The sequence below is a fragment of the Schistocerca serialis genome, chromosome 3 (assembly GCF_023864345.2).
Source record: "Schistocerca serialis cubense isolate TAMUIC-IGC-003099 chromosome 3, iqSchSeri2.2, whole genome shotgun sequence".
NCBI lineage: Eukaryota > Metazoa > Arthropoda > Insecta > Orthoptera > Acrididae > Schistocerca > Schistocerca serialis.
Window position 1 is genome coordinate 862342567 of NC_064640.1, and position 17656 is coordinate 862360222.

The window sequence follows — 17656 nt, forward strand, 5'->3', positions numbered from 1 at the left end:
CTCCAATTCCAGGTCTGGAGCCGAGCGCCCGCTACGGTCGCAGGTTCGAATCCTGCCTCGGGCATGGATGTGTGTGATGTCCTTAGGTTAGTTAAGCTTAATTAGTTCTAAGTTCTAGGCGACTGATGACCTCAGAAGTTAAATCGCATAGTGCTCAGAGCCATTTTTTGCAATTCCAGCTATGTGAGCAAGTCCTTGCAACTGAGAAGTTTCCTGGGTTCAGTATAATTGGAAGTTTCTAGAACTCCTTGCTATTCTTTAGAGTATTAGCTTTGATACTACTTTCTTTTCTGAAAGTCACTGGTAAATTTGAAAACTGAATTATGTAAAAATACAAATGCGTTTACGAAGATTTTTTTTGGTGGAGGTGGAGTGTCATATACTCTATAACCCTTCCGTTCGCGTTCGATCCGTGCCTGGTACCGCATTGGGTGTGATAAAATGCAGATGTTACATTGGAATGGGAATTGCGACTCTGGGTACTGTTTACCAATGTGATTGGATTTCAATAGGGGCAGCTTGGTAGTTTCTAGAATGTTGTATTTAATCTATATAAATGTTAAGAGTTTAACGGAATTTAACCGCTAATATAAAAAGTTAGCAACTTTCATATTGGCTTTCCATTTCCTTAATTGGAACTTTGTATGTCAATTATATTATTAACAGTAATGCGCCTCTTTTTGGCTTCAAATAATATATAATAAGGGTAAATATTTACCAGTCTTCCAGGTCGAAACTGACTACAGTAATTCGCTTCGTATTCTGTTTAAAGTTAATTGATTATGTTGGACATTGTAGGAGGGGAATTTTTAGTAACGAAATGTTTGGGATCAGGAAATTCTACGTGGTGTCTGAAAGGGTAAATGAGTGAGCCATGGGTAATTGGGTTGACAGTGAGTAATGGGGATTAAGAAAACCTAGAAATACCATGTTTGACAACTGAAAGAGCGAGAGCATACATTTCTTGATGAGTGGAACAATGTATTGCTTCCTCCCGTATTGATCTTGCAAAATGTTGAGGGCTAGAATATCAGATAATTAGATTAGAACCCATTCAGAGATTTACCAACAGTAATTGTACCCATGGTCATTTGGGAAAGGCGGCGGGAGGAGAAAGAGAGAGAGAGAGAGAGAGAGAGAGAGAGAGAGAGAGAGTGGTAGCCCTGCTCCCCCTCACATCATAAGGTGGCTTGCGGAGTCCATATATATAGACGTAGAAGAGAAACGAGGGTAAGAACTGTGAGCATAAATTTCGTCCAGAAGAACCCACACGATGGAGATCCTGAATCTGTACGGATTCTTGTAAACTACTGGCGATTAAAATTGCTACGCCAAGAGAAATGCAGATGATAAACGGGTATTCATTGGACAACTATATTATACTAGAACTAACATGTGATTACATTTTCACCCAATTTGGGTGCATAGATCCTGAGAAATAAGTACCTCTGCCGTAATAACGGCCTTGATACGCCTGGGCATTGAGTTAAACAGAGCCTGCATGGCGTGTACAGGTACAGCTGCCCATGCTTCAACACGGTACCACAGTTCATCAAGAGTAGTGACTGGCGAATTGTGACGAGCCAGTTGCTCGGCCACCATTGACCAGACGTTTTCAAATGGTGAGAGATCTGGAGAATGCGCTGGCCAGGGCAGCAGTCGAACGTTTTCTGTATCCAGAAAGGCCCGTACAGGACCTGCAACATGCGATCGTGCATTATCCTGCTGAAATGTAGGGTTTCGCATGGATCGAATGAAGGGTAGAGCCACGGGTCGTAACACATCTGAAATGTAACGTCCACTGTTCAAAGTTCCGTCCATGTGAACAAGAGGTAACCAATGGCACCCCATACCATCGCGCCAGGTGATACGCCAGTATGGCGATGACGAATACATGCTTCCAATGTGCGTTCACCGCCATGTGGCCAGACACGGATGCGATCATCATGATGCTGTAAACAGAACCTGGATTCATCCGAAAAAATGACGTTTTGCCATTCGTGCACCCAGATTCGTCGTTGAGTACACCATCGCAGGCGCTCCTGTCTGTGATGCAGCGTCAAGGGTATCCGCAGCTACGGTCACCGAGCTGATAGTCCAGGCTACTGCAAACGTCGTCGAACTGTTCGTGCAGATGGTTGTTGTCTTGCAAACGTCCCCATCTGTTGACTCAGGGATCGAGACATGGCTGCTCGATCCGTTACACCCATGCAGATAAGATGCCTGTCATCTCGACTGCCAGTGATACGAGGCCATTAGGATCCTGCACGGCGTTCTGTATTACCCTCCTGAACCCACCGGTTCCATATTCTGCTAACAGTCATTGGACCTCGACAAACGCGAGCAGCAATGTGGCGATACGCGCAATCGCGATAGGCTACAATCCGACCTTTATCAAAGTCGGAAACGTGATGGTACGCATTTCTCCTCCTTACATGGGACATCACAACAACGCTTCACCAGGCAACGCCGGTCAACTGCAGTTTGTGTATGTGAAATCGGTTGGAAAGTTTCCTCATGTCAGCACGTTGCTCTGAATAGCTAATCATTTGCATATCACAGAATCTTCGTCCTGTCGGTTAAATTCCGCGTCTGTAGCACGTCATCTTCGTGGTGTAGCAATTTTAATATCCAGTAGTGTTTATCGTTGCGCAAGATTGCACTGTAGCGACTACGACGCGGAGATTACGACTGGCGTATTGCGTGTTGCAGCTCTCGAGGCGGAGTGCGGTGGATCGCCGTGGGCGACGGCTGCGCAGGAGGCGGCCGACGAGCAGAACGACGCGGAGATCCTGCGCGCTGTGCTCACCTCCGTGGCCGCCTGGGAGCGCCGACAGCGCCTCAAACACCGTCACAGGTAAACACGGCTGCGCGGACGCAGTCATAATTCATTTTCGGACAACACCTCACCCCGAAGCGGGCACCCATGGGTATACTAGCTCAGCTATACGGTGCTGAGCGGCAACCGTGTCACCCTCTGCCTTGCGGCGTCATTTACGTGCGATATTTAGGACCGTGGGGTCAGCACACAGCTCTACCTGTCGTTGTCGACTTCTCAGACCTGGAAACCTATACTTCCCACTCAAGCAGTTCCTCAAGTGCTAAATACACCTCTCTCTAGTAACCCCACCACGAAAAAAATCAATGGCAGTACCAGGAATTTTTTTAAATATGTTCTTTTATTCTTTTCTGTTGTTTTTTCATTTTTACTTTGAAACTAAAATTTCGTCGTTTCTTAGAACAAAGATAAAATCCTTGCTCTTCAAAATATATATTCTCCTTAAGTCGGTATTAGTAGACATCTCTCCAGCAAGTAAAACAAAACAATGAAACACTTCAATTTTGAAAATAACGGAAGAAATAAGAATAACTTGTATCTTAAAACTGACATTCTAGTCCTTAAAACGCAATATTGAACTTGGATATTAAGATGATTCTTTGGAAACAAAAATATGTTCATATCTAATTAAATGCACAGTGGTTAGCACACTGGACTCGCATTCAGGAGGAAACGGTTCAATCCCACGTCCGGCCATCCTGATTTAGGTTTTCCGTGATTTCCCTAAATCGCTCCAGGCAAATGCCGCGATGGTTCCTTTGAAAGGGCACGGCCGATTTCCTTCCCCGTCCTTCCCTAATCCGATGAGACCGAACATCTCGCTGTCTGGTCTCCTCCCTCACACAACCCTATGTCTCTAATTAAATAAGTGGTGGTGGTGGTGGTGGTGGTTAGTGTTTAACGTCCCGTCGACAACGAGGTCATTAGAGACGGAGCGCAAGCTCGGGTTAGGGAAGGACTGGGAAGGAAATCGGCCGTGCCCTTTCAAAGGAACCATCCCGGCATTTGCCTGAAACGATTTAGGGAAATCACAGAAAACCTAAATCAGGATGGCGGAGACGGGATTGAACCGTCGTCCTCCCGAATGCGAGTCCAGTGTGCTAACCACTGCGCCACCTCGCTCGGTCATTAAATAAGTAACATTGTGTTCAGCTGTCAAGTATTTCTTTTCTAGTTCTTCTAGTACTGTATTAGCGATCCACCTCTGCTTCGAAGGGGTAGCACGAAGTATATACGACACGACGACTTGTCTGGGATGGTGGTAATAAATTATTCGTCGTGAATCAGACTGCCTATCTCTGAAAAACGTATTCTGAATCCTCACAGTAATTTCTGAGATTAGTCTTGACATGCAAATTGAAAAAGACGGTGGAGGACTTTAAATTATCGTATATGAGCCAACTGGTATGAAATACTTACAAATTATATACACAAAACCTTCCTCGTAAATCAGTCTATTCAACGTTGAAAACAGTATCAAAATCCCTACGATTGTTCTTCACATTAGTCTTCACGAACAGACAGAAAAACGCGGATGGGGACTTTAATACATCAAGTGTACAGACAGATTACTGTATTTTATGCGGTTATATTATCTTATATACACTCCTGGAAATTGAAATAAGAACACCGTGAATTCATTGTCCCAGGAAGGGGAAACTTTATTGACACATTCCTGGGGTCAGATACATCACATGATCACACTGACAGAACCACAGGCACATAGACACAGGCAACAGAGCATGCACAATGTCGGCACTAGTACAGTGTATATCCACCTTTCGCAGCAATGCAGGCTGCTATTCTCCCATGGAGACGATCGTAGAGATGCTGGATGTAGTCCTGTGGAACGGCTTGCCATGCCATTTCCACCTGGCGCCTCAGTTGGACCAGCGTTCGTGCTGGACGTGCAGACCGCGTGAGACGACGCTTCATCTAGTCCCAAACATGCTCAATGGGGGACAGATCCGGAGATCTTGCTGGCCAGGGTAGTTGACTTACACCTTCTAGAGCACGTTGGGTGGCACGGGATACATGCGGACGTGCATTGTCCTGTTGGAACAGCAAGTTCCCTTGCCGGTCTAGGAATGGTAGAACGATGGGTTCGATGACGGTTTGGATGTACCGTGCACTATTCACTGTCCCCTCGACGATCACCAGTGGTGTACGGCCAGTGTAGGAGATCGCTCCCCACACCATGATGCCGGGTGTTGGCCCTGTGTGCCTCGGTCGTATGCAGTCCTGATTGTGGCGCTCACCTGCACGGCGCCAAACACGCATACGACCATCATTGGCACCAAGGAAGAAGCGACTCTCATCGCTGAAGACGACACGTCTCCATTCGTCCCTCCATTCACGCCTGTCGCGACACCACTGGAGGCGGGCTGCACGATGTTGGGGCGTACCTTCGCAGAAGAGCTTCTGTAAAGTTTGGAAGGTAGGAGACGAGATACTGGCAGAAGTAAAGCTGTGATTACCGGGCGTGAGTCGTGCTTCGGTAGCTCAGATGGTAGAGCACTTGCCCGCGAAAGGCAAAGGTCCCGAGTTCGAGTCTCGGTCGGGCACACAGTTTTAATCTGCCAGGAAGTTTCAAACCTGAGCAATATTCGGAGGGACGGACAGACAGGGACAGACAGACAGACAGAAATGCTTCACGAACGTAGTATTAACCATTTTGACGGATCCCTAAAAAACTGTCCTTTCATTCACACGTTACTTACATTAAATGTCCTGAAACTTTACTTACTTTTGCAGATGAAAGACAACATTGTTTGTACCTTTCTTTGAACCTTACGATTATGTAGGTTTTCAGTCTTTCTTTATACGATCATTAAGAGATTTTTTGTTGGTGAACTTCAGCGTAGCTTCCTTCCACAAACGAATAGCTTCTTGCTCTCACTCGTGTTTCGACTCTCTGTCGACATGCTGCTTAACATAGGCATTTTAAAAATTTTGATACAAATTCGTGTCGAACACAATAACATCGGCCTTACGTGAGATGCAGAATATCACGATTGACTCACTGACTGACACCCTGTGTTTTCGGCCAGTGCTGCAGGGGGAACCCCCGAAATGAAATTTCACACCTGTGCGGCACTTACTTCAAATCTGGCATGCAGACGCGTAAAGCATTCAGTTCACTTCAAAGAGGCCACGACGACTGGAGGGCACTTTCTGTGTGGCGCGGCATTAATTTTATAAAACAAAATGTTATCCATTATAGTAATGCGTGTTCTCTGAATTAAAAAATTGACGAGAGATTGTGATTGCCACCGCGCCCGCTTTAAATGAGCTACGGTGAGATTTTGCCGAACCCCTTCCCCTCTCGCGCAATTAATGGACGTCCCCTAACAACACGACACAAAGGGCTGCGTTTGGAATGGTGCCATGACCGGAAAGCACGGGCCACTGATGAATGACGTCGCATTGTGTTCGGCAATGAAACGCGATACTGCACTACTCCGGATGACCATCGTTGACGATCATGGCGTTGACCTATGGAGACGTCCGGAAGTGACGGTGTGGGAAACCGTCGGGTATGACTTGAGGCCACGGCTGGTACTGACTTGAAGGAACTCTGGCGATACTTCACAGATCTCCTGCGCCGTCGTGTGTTACCTCCCGTGCAAAGTAGCGTTCTATCTGCTATATCCGGTGCAAACGTCAGAGGAACAGGCGAGAAACGGTGACGACGCGAGGCGTAAAGACCGCCTGTGGCCGGGACTCAAACTCACGCCGGAATCGAGCAATGGGGCAGATGAACGGCGGACCCGACACAACGAGAAAAAGTCAATAGCAATTTACACGATACATAAACGATCTGGTTGATGGCATTGACAGCGGCCTTAGACTGTATGCCGATGATGCTGTAGTCTACAGGAAAGGAGTGAAAGTTGTGAATAAATCAACGAGGATTTGCGGAAAATAAATGCTTGGTGTAATGGCTGGCAGTTATCTCTCAATATTAGTAAGTGTAACCTACTGCGTATAACAAGGCGAAAATCCCCATTAATGTACAAAATAAATGCCCAGTCTTTGGAAGCGGTAGCGTCCGTCAAGCATCTGGGTATGACTACTCGAAATGATCTCAAATGGAATGATCAGATTACACAAGTAACGGGTAAGGCGAACTCTAGATTGCTGTTTATTGGTAGAATCCTGAAGCGATGCAGTCCTTCAACAAAGGAAATAGCTTACAATACGTTAGTTTGTCCAGTCTTGGAGTATTGTTCGTCTGTATGGGACCCTTACCAGTTGGGTCTGATTCAAGAGATTGAGAAGGTCCAAAGAAGAGCGGCAAGATTCGTGACTGGTACATTTAGCCATCGCGAGAACGGTACAAATCTCATAGAAAGTTTGAATTGGGACACCCTTGGAAATAGATGGCGCGCTAAACAGAAGGGGCTGTTCACTAAATTCCGAAATCCGATCTTCACCGAGGATGTAGAGCATATATTATTACCACCAAGTTTCAAATCGCGCAGTGATCACCATTCAAAGATAAGGGAGATTAGAGCTCGTACTGTTTAGCCTCGCGCGATACGCGAGTGGATCAGTGGGGGGGGGGGGGGGAATATGACTTTATGACTTTGTCACGAATTGTGCCCTCCGCCACACACCGCTTGGTGGCTAGGGGAGTATATATGTAGATATGCAGATAACGAAGTGCGACGAACTTTCGACACAAAGCTGTCAACAGATCGAGTACGAGCCACAGACCAAATCGAGAGCAGAGGGGAAAACCAATATCAAATAGTCAGTAGTACGATGGAGACAGTAACGGACACTGTCAGACGAAGTACACGACTCAATGAGCGGTATCTGCTCTTTTCATAAAAGACAACCCTAACTGTATGTTTTGCACAGGATAAGGTTTATAAAATTGTTCCTGCATTTCCTCGAAGTGTATTTGTGTTCACCCAACTGTTTTGTTTGTGATCTCTGCGACGTGAGCACTGACGAGTGTGTTTTGAGCCTGGCTCACTGCCGAAGCAGGTCGGGCCACCTGGTGGTCCGTCATCTGTGTTACTGGTATCCCAGCCTTGAAACTAGCCGATTGTCAGACTGTCGCGAAGTTTCATAGATCCCTCGTACAAGGCCCTGGTCGAGTACTCTCGCGGTAAGTGCAAGGCGAGTCGCAGAGCTCTCCCTCGCACCCCTTGGAGACGACGAATATGGGTATCGGCTGCTTTTCCCCACACTGAGGACGCGTATTCTGTTGTGTTGGCTGAAGAGCCAACACCGTGTTACAAGAGGAGGCCGAAATGCACGCGTTTTAGCTCACGCAGGCTGGCGTGAGGAGGAAAGAACTATACTGACTTGAGGTCTTGGAACATGACAAGGAATTAGAATTCAGAAAGCGGACGTAATTAGTTTGATACGTAACATTAATCCATTAATGATGAACGTCGCTCTTGACGATACATGATTCACAATATCTGTTCAGAAGACATATAGTAACTGAATATGGCGCCTTGCTAGGTCGTAGCAAATGACGTAGCTGAGGGCTATGCTAAATTGTCGTCTCGGCAAATGAGATCGTATGTAGACAGTGAACCATCCCTAGGAAAGTCGGCTGTCCAACTGGGCGAGTGCTTGGGAGTGTCTCTAGACTAGAACTGCCGTGTAGCGGCGCTCGGTCTACAATCACTGACAGTGGCGACACGCGGGTCCGACGTATACTAACGGACCGCGGCCGATTTAAAGGCTACCACCTAGCAAGTGTGATGTCTGGCGGTGACACCACATATTATAGCACTGGTCGCATCAGTGCTAGATATAGCGTAATTCCACAGAGTGGAGGAAGCGTTGATTCCAGATTTAATAGGGGTTAAAGTGCATTCAAACGGGCATGCGCTTTCCCGCAGACCTCACGAATATGCGGTTTTCAGGTCAGATGCCTATCAAGTGCTACCCATAGGTACTTAGCCGTGCGGGATCAGGGGACGGGGCCTCCCACGATTCGCAACGAGTGAAGCTCCTGGGCACTCTACGTCGCGTTATTACCACAGCCTGGTTTTTAGTGGCATTGAACTTATGGCGCCCTTTCTTAGCCCAGGCTCCCAGGACATCGCATGCCTCCTGTAAACGGCGACGAACGACGTCGATCCTTTGGGAACGCGCTTCGAGTGTGGTGTCATCTGCGTATAATACTAGGTATACCCTATCTGTGTGCGGTACATGGGCTGTATACAGGGAGTACAGCTGGGAGCCGAGAACCGACCCCTGCGGCATTCCCGCACGTATAGGCCTGTTAGCTGAGATGCCGTCTTCGGCACGAACGTGAAAAGTCCGGTCACGCAGGTAAGACGCGATGAGTCTGACGTGCGACGTCGGAAACCTCAGTACAAAAAGTTTGTAGAGGAGGCCCTCGTGCCACACGCAGTCAGAGGCCTTGGAGATGTCAAGAAGCACCGCCCCTGAGTACTCCCGACGCTCCAGGGCTCCCATCGCGTCCTCGACAACACGCAGTAGTTGGTGTTGCGGTCGAGATGCGGCGGTATTTATGCCAGCTGTGAGGGACACTGTTGGCAGGTGTATTCACGTGGCGACACGGTGGGGCACTCAAGGCGAGTGCAGCGCTGCGGCGACATTGCGCTCTACCGGCCATCGAGATCCATTTATTCCGGCGGGCATTGAACTTCCGCCCGGCCCGATACCAGATGATGATGATGATGATGAAGTTTTGGTTTGTGGGGCGCTCGACTGCGAGGTCATCAGCACCCGTACAAAGTCCCAACTTTTTCGCAGTCCGATTTCTTACACAGTCCAAACTAGCCACTGTCACGAATGATGATGATGATGATGATGAATTGAAGAGGACAACACACACACAGTCCCCAGGCAGAGAAAATCCCCATCCCGGCTGGGAATCGAACCTGGGATCCCGTGATCCAGAGGCAGCAACGCTAGCCCCTAGACGACGAGCCGCGGACCCGATACCAGGCTATCTTTTTTAAACACGACATTGCTCGTCTACACATAACACGTATCTCTATGAACTGGCTACATGGTGTTGAGGTACTGTTGTGGCCAGCGAGATACCAGCTCGAACGTCAGCTGCGTCCCAGCGACAGCATCCAGGATGTCGAGGTCCAGTTAAAACAGCTTTGGGCCCACTTCTTCAGGAGAGGATACAACAACCTGGTCAGATAGGGTACAACGTCATACTGATAAGTGGGGTCATACTACAAAGTTTTTAGCAAAATTGGTTCAAATGGCTCTGAGCACTATGGGACTATTTGGGGTCATCAGTCCCCTAGAACGTAGAACTACTTAAACCTAACTAACCTAAGGACATCACACACATCCATGCCCGAGGCAGGATTTGAACCTGCGACCGTAGCGGTCGTGCGGTTTCAGACTGAAGCGCGTAGAACCGCTCGGCCACACCGACCGGATCTTAGCAAATTTGACTCGATTTTGTGATCACTCAGATAACATGACATACCCTCTCGACACGTGAAGTTTCATTTCGTTTCCTCCTTTGGATGCTTCACTTTTTTTCGAAGGACAGTAATACAGGGCTATTCAAAGAGAAGGAACAGATTTCAAACATTTATTGCTTCTAAACTACTAAAGACAGAAACATAGCTCCAACGTTCCTAGAAAGAGAAAAGTTCACAATTGTATGCATTCAATGTGAGCTCCATGTGTTATACGACAAATATCAAAACGGTGGCTCATTTCCTGCCACACGCGAATCAGCTGGTCTCTCGTTATCGAATTCACAGCGTCAACAATGAGGTGTCGCAGACTTTCTTGACCGTGTTTTTCGTAACCCCACAGATAAATTCTCTAAGGACGACCGACGTTACCTGAATGATACCATTCCAGGACGTTGGATTGGAAGAGCATAAGCTGAAGATGAACGTTGTCGCCGGTGCACTACCAGGTTCAAATGGTTCCAATAGCTCTGACCACAATGGGACTTAACATCTGAGGTCATCAGTCCCCTAGAACGTAGAACTACTTAAACCTAACTAACCTAAGGACAGCGCACACATCCATGCCCGAAGTAGGATTCGAACCTGCGACCGTAGTGGTCTCGCGGTTCCAGACTGAAGCGCCTATAACCGCTCGGCCACAACGGCCGGCTGACTCCCAGGTCTCCAGACCTCTCACTTTGTGAGTTTTATCTGTGGGGTTTGCGACATCGCACTGTTGAAGCTCGATAGCGAGATACTAGATGCTTCGTGTGTGGCGGGGAATTAGCCACCGTTCTGATATTTGTCGTGGAACACATGGTGCTCACATTGAAAGCATAAAAATTTGAACTTTTATCTTTCCAGGAACTTTGGAATTGTCTCTATCTTTTGTAGTTTGGAAACAATAAATGTTTGAAATCTGTTTCTTCCTTCTGAATAGCCCTGTAGATTCACATTAGATCATTTAATCACTCTAAGACAAATAACTGCGAAGGCGTGGGAATTTAGCATAGGTGTGCCACATGTTATTTCTGGATTTCAAAAAGGCCCTTGATAGCATACGTCGGCAGACACTCCTAAATATAATGAGGGAATTTTAAATACTGTAAAGAAGTTAATCTGAGTAGTTAAAATGTGTATAGACCATACTTTTTGTAGTATGTCGTGTAAGAGAAACTCAAAATTTCAAGGTGTACAGTGGGATGAGACAAGAGGATGTCATTTCACCTACTTTACTCCTTGCGCGGCCCCTCTCGCCGGAGGTTCGAGTCCTCCCTCGGGCATGGGTGTGTGTGTCGTTCTTAGCATAAGTTAGTTTATGTAGTGTGTCTAGGAACAGACACACTACACGGTTTGGTCACTTAGGAATCCACACACATTTGAACATTTTCACTTTATTCAACCTTGTTTTAGAGAAGATCGATAGAGAATTTGATGCAAATCATCCACAAGAAATCCAACTAAATAAGGTGAACATTAGTAGACATGCCTACGCAAATGATGTAGTATAGTAATTCCAAAACCTAAGTAATCAGAATAATGAAAATTTATTACAAAATCGCCCAGAGAAGAGGATTGTGTGTTAAAGAAGAAAAGACAGATTACCTGGCCATAAGTACGAAAATCAGAAATGATGTAGTTTTGGCTGTAGATGGATTCACTTTGAAGACTATTGACCGCTTCAAGTACTGAGAGACTATTTTCAGTAATAACAATAGATCGGACATAGAAATAGATGCCGATCTAGAAACAACGAACAATACACACTTTAGTTTCACCAAAATTCTAATGAAAAGATCACTTAGTACTAGCTTCATAATGTGCTTGTATCAGTAACACTGTAAGGATGTGAAGCCTTAATATTTGAATATAAATTTGAAGCAAAACTATTAAAATTCGAAAGAAAAATACTAAGGAAAAAAATTCGAAAGAAAAATACTAAGGAAAATTTTTGGACATGTACGTGATAAAAATAATATGGAATGGAGACTAAGAAATAAGGAAATATGTTCGAAAACCATAACATCGTCGAAGTACTAAAGAAGAGAAGGTTGAACTGGGCAGGCCGTATAGCAAGAATGGTGGAGAACAGAGAAGCTAGAATAACATTCTGCAGAACAGTAGGTGGAACGAGAGGAAGAGGAAGACCCAGAATTAAGCGGGGAGATAACATCCAAGAAGACACAGCTAGGACGAACATCAACAGAAAATTTGTCATTTGCTATTGACAGCTCGGAAACTGGCCGAGTAGTATCTTTACAGTGAGCGTTTAAAGAAACAGTGTTGTGAAAAATGACCAGTTTAGTTCAAAGTTTTCGTTGTATCATTCTATACAATTTTCGTAAAAGCTTAACTCATTCGGCGGATGATTTTTTTACGATTTTCATAAAGACATAACCCAACTAAAATGCCTCGAATCGATTCGTTCAGCGTTTGGAATCCAATCTTATTCAGAAAAGACTGTTCGATATTGGTTTGTAGAATTTAGTCATAGTCATACTTTCGTCAGCGATGAATTTCGTTGAGGTCGATCAAAATCGCTTGTTGCAAATAAAATTGATATTGTGCGCAAAATTATATTATGTAGCGTAACGTAAGGTAGACCCAACGTTCCACGTATCGCAGACTGCAGTACGTTTGGTTTTGCTTCTAAGAAAAAGATGTGTTCATGGTGTATTCCGTACAATACGGCGGACAGCCTCGTATTAATTAATGTTAGAAAACTCTCAAAAAAGTCGACCAAGGAAACACAAAATCCACATACAACGTCCTCACAGGAGACGAACCTTTGACATATTCGTACGAAACGGAAACTAAGCAGTAGTCAACTATTTTCGTGGTTCGATTTGAACAGAAACCAACAAGAGTGGTTCGGTTCGTTCGCGGACCTCCTGCAACAAAAGGATGACCGCTTCCTTGGTTGATGCAGTATATGTCACAGCCATTGCTTTGGAGTTTAGAAAGATCACAAACGGCTTCGGCCGAGTATTAGTCTATACGACAAACTTTGCCACAGGTCATCAATGAAATCAGGAAAAACAATCGCAAACGTCGCACCATTCTTTATCGTGAAAATAACAGCTGTCACAGTACGTCAGACGTTTGAAGGGTGGAAATGTTAAATCTCACATTTGACAGGGGAATAAAAAAACAATGTATCTCTTTTTTACATAATTTATTTATATCCAAAAAATTGAGAAGGCATTCTGATACCACAGAATTATGCTGCTCGCTTCATCAATGCAAAAATTAATGAGACAAATTAGAGAATAAACAATTTATTTAAAACTTTCGAAATGTCATACCAGGGAACTAACTGTTTCTAAGTCCAGTAACAAAATTTTTGTCTCAAGTTGCTGTAACACTGACGCACGACGTTTTATGTCTGATATAGCAGTAATGTTTTAACTAGTGGGATGATAGACAACAATAACCATTTCTTACCTCTTTTTAATATTGTACAAGATAATAACAAAATTAAATTCTAGAAAAAATCCCTCAGTATTGAGTTTTGTTTCCTACTCAACTGCATTGTTGGTATCAGATGTTGCTCAGTTTACTGTAGAGCTTCCTGTGCTTTAGTGAAACAAATGGTTACATCGTCAAAAGGTCTTCATATTTTGCAACTGATAAACATAGTTGGTCTGAGACGAAGTACGGCAAAACATTCATCAGCCAAAGCCTTTCCTCGTTTTGATATATTGACATTTTTCAATCCTTCTGTTTCAGAGTAAGGAATTCGGTAGGTATTTGAAACAGATGAGTATGAGATACTTTGATCATACTGCACTTTGAGATATTACACACCGCCTTTGAGCCTTCCAAGGCCTGTTCGGACGGAGTTTAGGGTTTAGTTTAGTTCTTTAACAACAATGTTTCACCAGAAGCTTTAAAATCAAAGAAGTCAGTTTTGCACATTTGAATTAAATGGACTGAGTTTATAACTTCAGCTGGCTCAACAATTTTGCAGAACGAAGACTTTAACACATGGCACTTGTAACTCTAGGGAGAGACATCGCTTGGTCCGAACTCCATGCACCATCTAGCAACGAATGTCTCAAATATTTTCTTCGCGATTTGGTACTTGGAACAAGTTTAGGGATATGCAACAGAAAACCGAGAACGTAATGGTATAAAAATGTTTTTTTTTATTAAAAAATTTCATCTAGAACGTCTGTCATGCCCATTCTTCAGTTGATAATTCGACACGAAAAAAGCATCGAGTTCATGTCTCATTGGCCGCGTTCACATGACTTATTTCCTCACGATTTATTTTCGTTTCCTGTTATCAAATAACAAATACATTGACAGCGTGTTTCATCAACTTACGAAATGGTTGAATCCTTCGAAAACCATTTCTTTTTCTTGAGGCACTGACATAAGAATGAAACAATGTTCCAAAGAATTGCTTCCAGTGCATGCGAAAGTATGTAAATTTTAAGGGCGAATATTTTGGAGAACAGTAAAACGATTTGTATAAATTTTTTTCTATCATTGTTTTTGCAAGAATTTAAAATGTGGCTCTGCTATTCGCAGCACTGATTTCTGTTTCTGAAGTTTTTATGTGATTATGAGAATCATTTCTAACCACGTTACCAAGAAATAAAAAATAACCGTGCGGCAGCCTATGTTGGGACGATAACTGCCTAGTCCGGGTGCTGCTGGAAATGGGCTAGGGTCTCCCGTCGGGTAGACCGTTCGCCTGGTGCAAGTCTTTCGAGTTGACGCCACTTCGGCGACTGCGTGTCGACGGGGATTAAATGATGATAACACAAAACCAAATTCCTGAACGGAGATAATCTCCGACCCAGCCGGGAACCCGGGCCGCTAGGTATGACATTCCGTTGCGCTGACCACTCAGCTACCAGGGGCGGACACCACGAAATAGATTATCGCGAAATGGTGCTGGATTCTTAATCGGCTACAGCTGGACGTAGCCCGCATCCGGCCATACTGATCGAGGTTTTCCGCGGTTTCCCTAAATGTCAGATGACTGCGATTTCTTCATATTTTTTTCTTCATTGTTGTTTCATCCCCCTCGCCGCATATGGGCGGAGGGTGGGCTGCCAGCTGTGCAGTCAACCCCCTCTTAACCGAAAGGGTTTATACAAACCCAATAGGTGGCCGAGCGGTTCTCGGCGCTACAGTCTGGAACCGCGCGACCGCTACGGTCGCAGGTTCGAACCTGCCTCGGGCATGGATGTGTGTGATGTCCTTAGATTAGTTAGGTTTAAGTAGTTTTAAGTTATAGGGGACTGGTGACCTCAGGAGTTAAGTCCCATAGTGCTCAGAGCCATTTGAACCAAACCCAAGACGAAAACAATAAATTAAAATACAGGAAATGTATTTGCAGTTGCGAATATGAACCACAGTCGGCTGCGTTGGAACGACGAGAATGAAATTTTGTGCCGGAGTGGAACTCGAACTCGTATTTCCCGCTTTACGTCAGCGGTCGCCTTAACTGCTTCGGCTATCCGTGCACGAATCACGTCCAGACCCAAACCTCTGTATGTCGTCGTCCATGTGTCACGCAAGCTGCACTCGTACGTCCAGGTATGTCCGAAGGGACAGTGCATCGTACTTATTAATAACGGGGGCACTGCTATTTCGTAATAAATTAAAAGGTGAACTATTAGCAAATGATTTTAATGTTTGTGAAAGGATGAATTATATAAAGGTTTTTATATAAAAGAAACTAGATTTCATTCATTTAAAAAAATAAATCAGGTAAAATAAAAATAAAAAGAATTCCTCCAAAACAGGCGCAGCCGATTTTCTACCCCATTCCTGCCCAGCTGAGCCTCGGATCGGATGCCCTAGATTTGGACACGGCGCTTAGCTCATGCCTTCCGCCGTCTCTACATTTTTCGTGTGCTTTTACTAGAACTGAGAGGAAAGGAAATTACGCGCGCATACTTGACAGCGTATGTGAAGAGTTATTTGTGATACGGAAGTAGCGCTTGACGGTGTGTAGGAAGAGAAAGTAACTAAGCCGCCCTAGAAAGTAAGCTGCACCACGTTATAGCGAAGCGCTACTGCACACCCACACCCGCGGCTCTAGCTGAGGCGAGAGTGGTAGAGGTGGCGCGACACGCGCTCGCGAAAGGCAGTCAGCGAAACCAAACGGTCGCTTGTTCTACCGACATGCGTCTGGCGCCTGACTTCCCACAATCGACTCAGCTCGTTCCTAACGAAAAATGTGAAAGCGAGACTAACCAACTGGCACAGATTTCCCTATCGCAGAAACTTTTTATCCGTAGAGACTGCGGATTTGTTTGAGGAACGATTGCTTCTTGCAGCATCAGGTGTGGATCGAGAGTTAGAATCTGGGCAGGGGAGGGGGAGGCACATTCTGTTACTACCCTCTCCTCCTCCACGCCAATAATGGCTCGCTGGCGCTCCTATTATTATTGTACCAGAGACGCCTAAGATATTAATAACAGTAACAATAAAAATCAATAATACTAAACCTGAATGAGATTTTCACTCTGCAGCCGAGTGTGCGCTGATACGAAACTTCCTGGCAGATTAAAACTGTGCCGGACCGAGACTCGAACTCGGGACCTATTGCCTTTCGCGGGCAAGTGCTCTATGGTCCCGAATTCGAGTCTCGGTCCGGCACACAGTTTTAATCTGCCAGGAAGTTTCAATACTAAATCTGTAATCATTTAACAGCTTACAGGGGCAATAAAAATTTTATTTCCAATATTTAATATAATTATTGACCAAATTTAAAGCTTTAAAATGCTCTCATAATATTCTTGTTAAGAGGGATAATCTCATGTTAGATTCAACATTGTGTATACAGAGTGTGTCATAATTAATGGCACAAACGTGTACAATTCAAAGTACGCGGTACCAGAAGATAAAGAGCCTCAGTAAACATGGGCTACAAAATGCATACCTTAAGAGCTATGGGAACTTCAGCTTCAATACCGTGAAAAAATCTCTTCTACTTCAAGCCCTTTATTTTCCATATTTTGAAAGGTGGTAGCACGGACCAGAAAGAGAAAAAAAAATGTTTAGCAGGCATGGGCTCTGTAGTGCATATCTAGAGATCTATGAGCACTTGTTCGGTGACGATGATGATGATGATGTTTGGTTTGTGGGGCACTCAACTGTGCGGTTATCAGCGCCCGTACCAAGTCCCAGCCTTTGCTCAGTCCAATCTCGCCACTTTCATGAATTATGATGAAATGATGAGGACAACACAAACACCCAATCATCTCGAGGCAGGTGAGCTTGTTCGGTAGAACAGACGTTTCACATAAGCGAAGATGAACTGCTCGTAGATCTTAACATATGCTCTTTAGAGCCCATGTCTACTGGACACTTTTATCTCATTTTGGTCCGTACTAGACCTTCCCAAAGTATGGAAAGCAAAGAGCTT

The 17656-nt window shown here is 44.9% G+C and overlaps 1 protein-coding gene across 2 annotated transcripts in view; it reads left to right on the top strand.

The window, feature by feature from the left end:
- The window catches only part of LOC126470998 (uncharacterized), a 398099-nt gene that overhangs the window by 193899 nt on the left and 186544 nt on the right, over positions 1–17656 (top strand). For both annotated transcript variants that reach the window (XM_050099049.1, XM_050099050.1), the window contains exon 2: positions 2713–2857. In XM_050099049.1, the coding sequence (XP_049955006.1) occupies positions 2713–2857 (145 nt within the window). The remainder of the gene's footprint in view (positions 1–2712; positions 2858–17656) is intronic.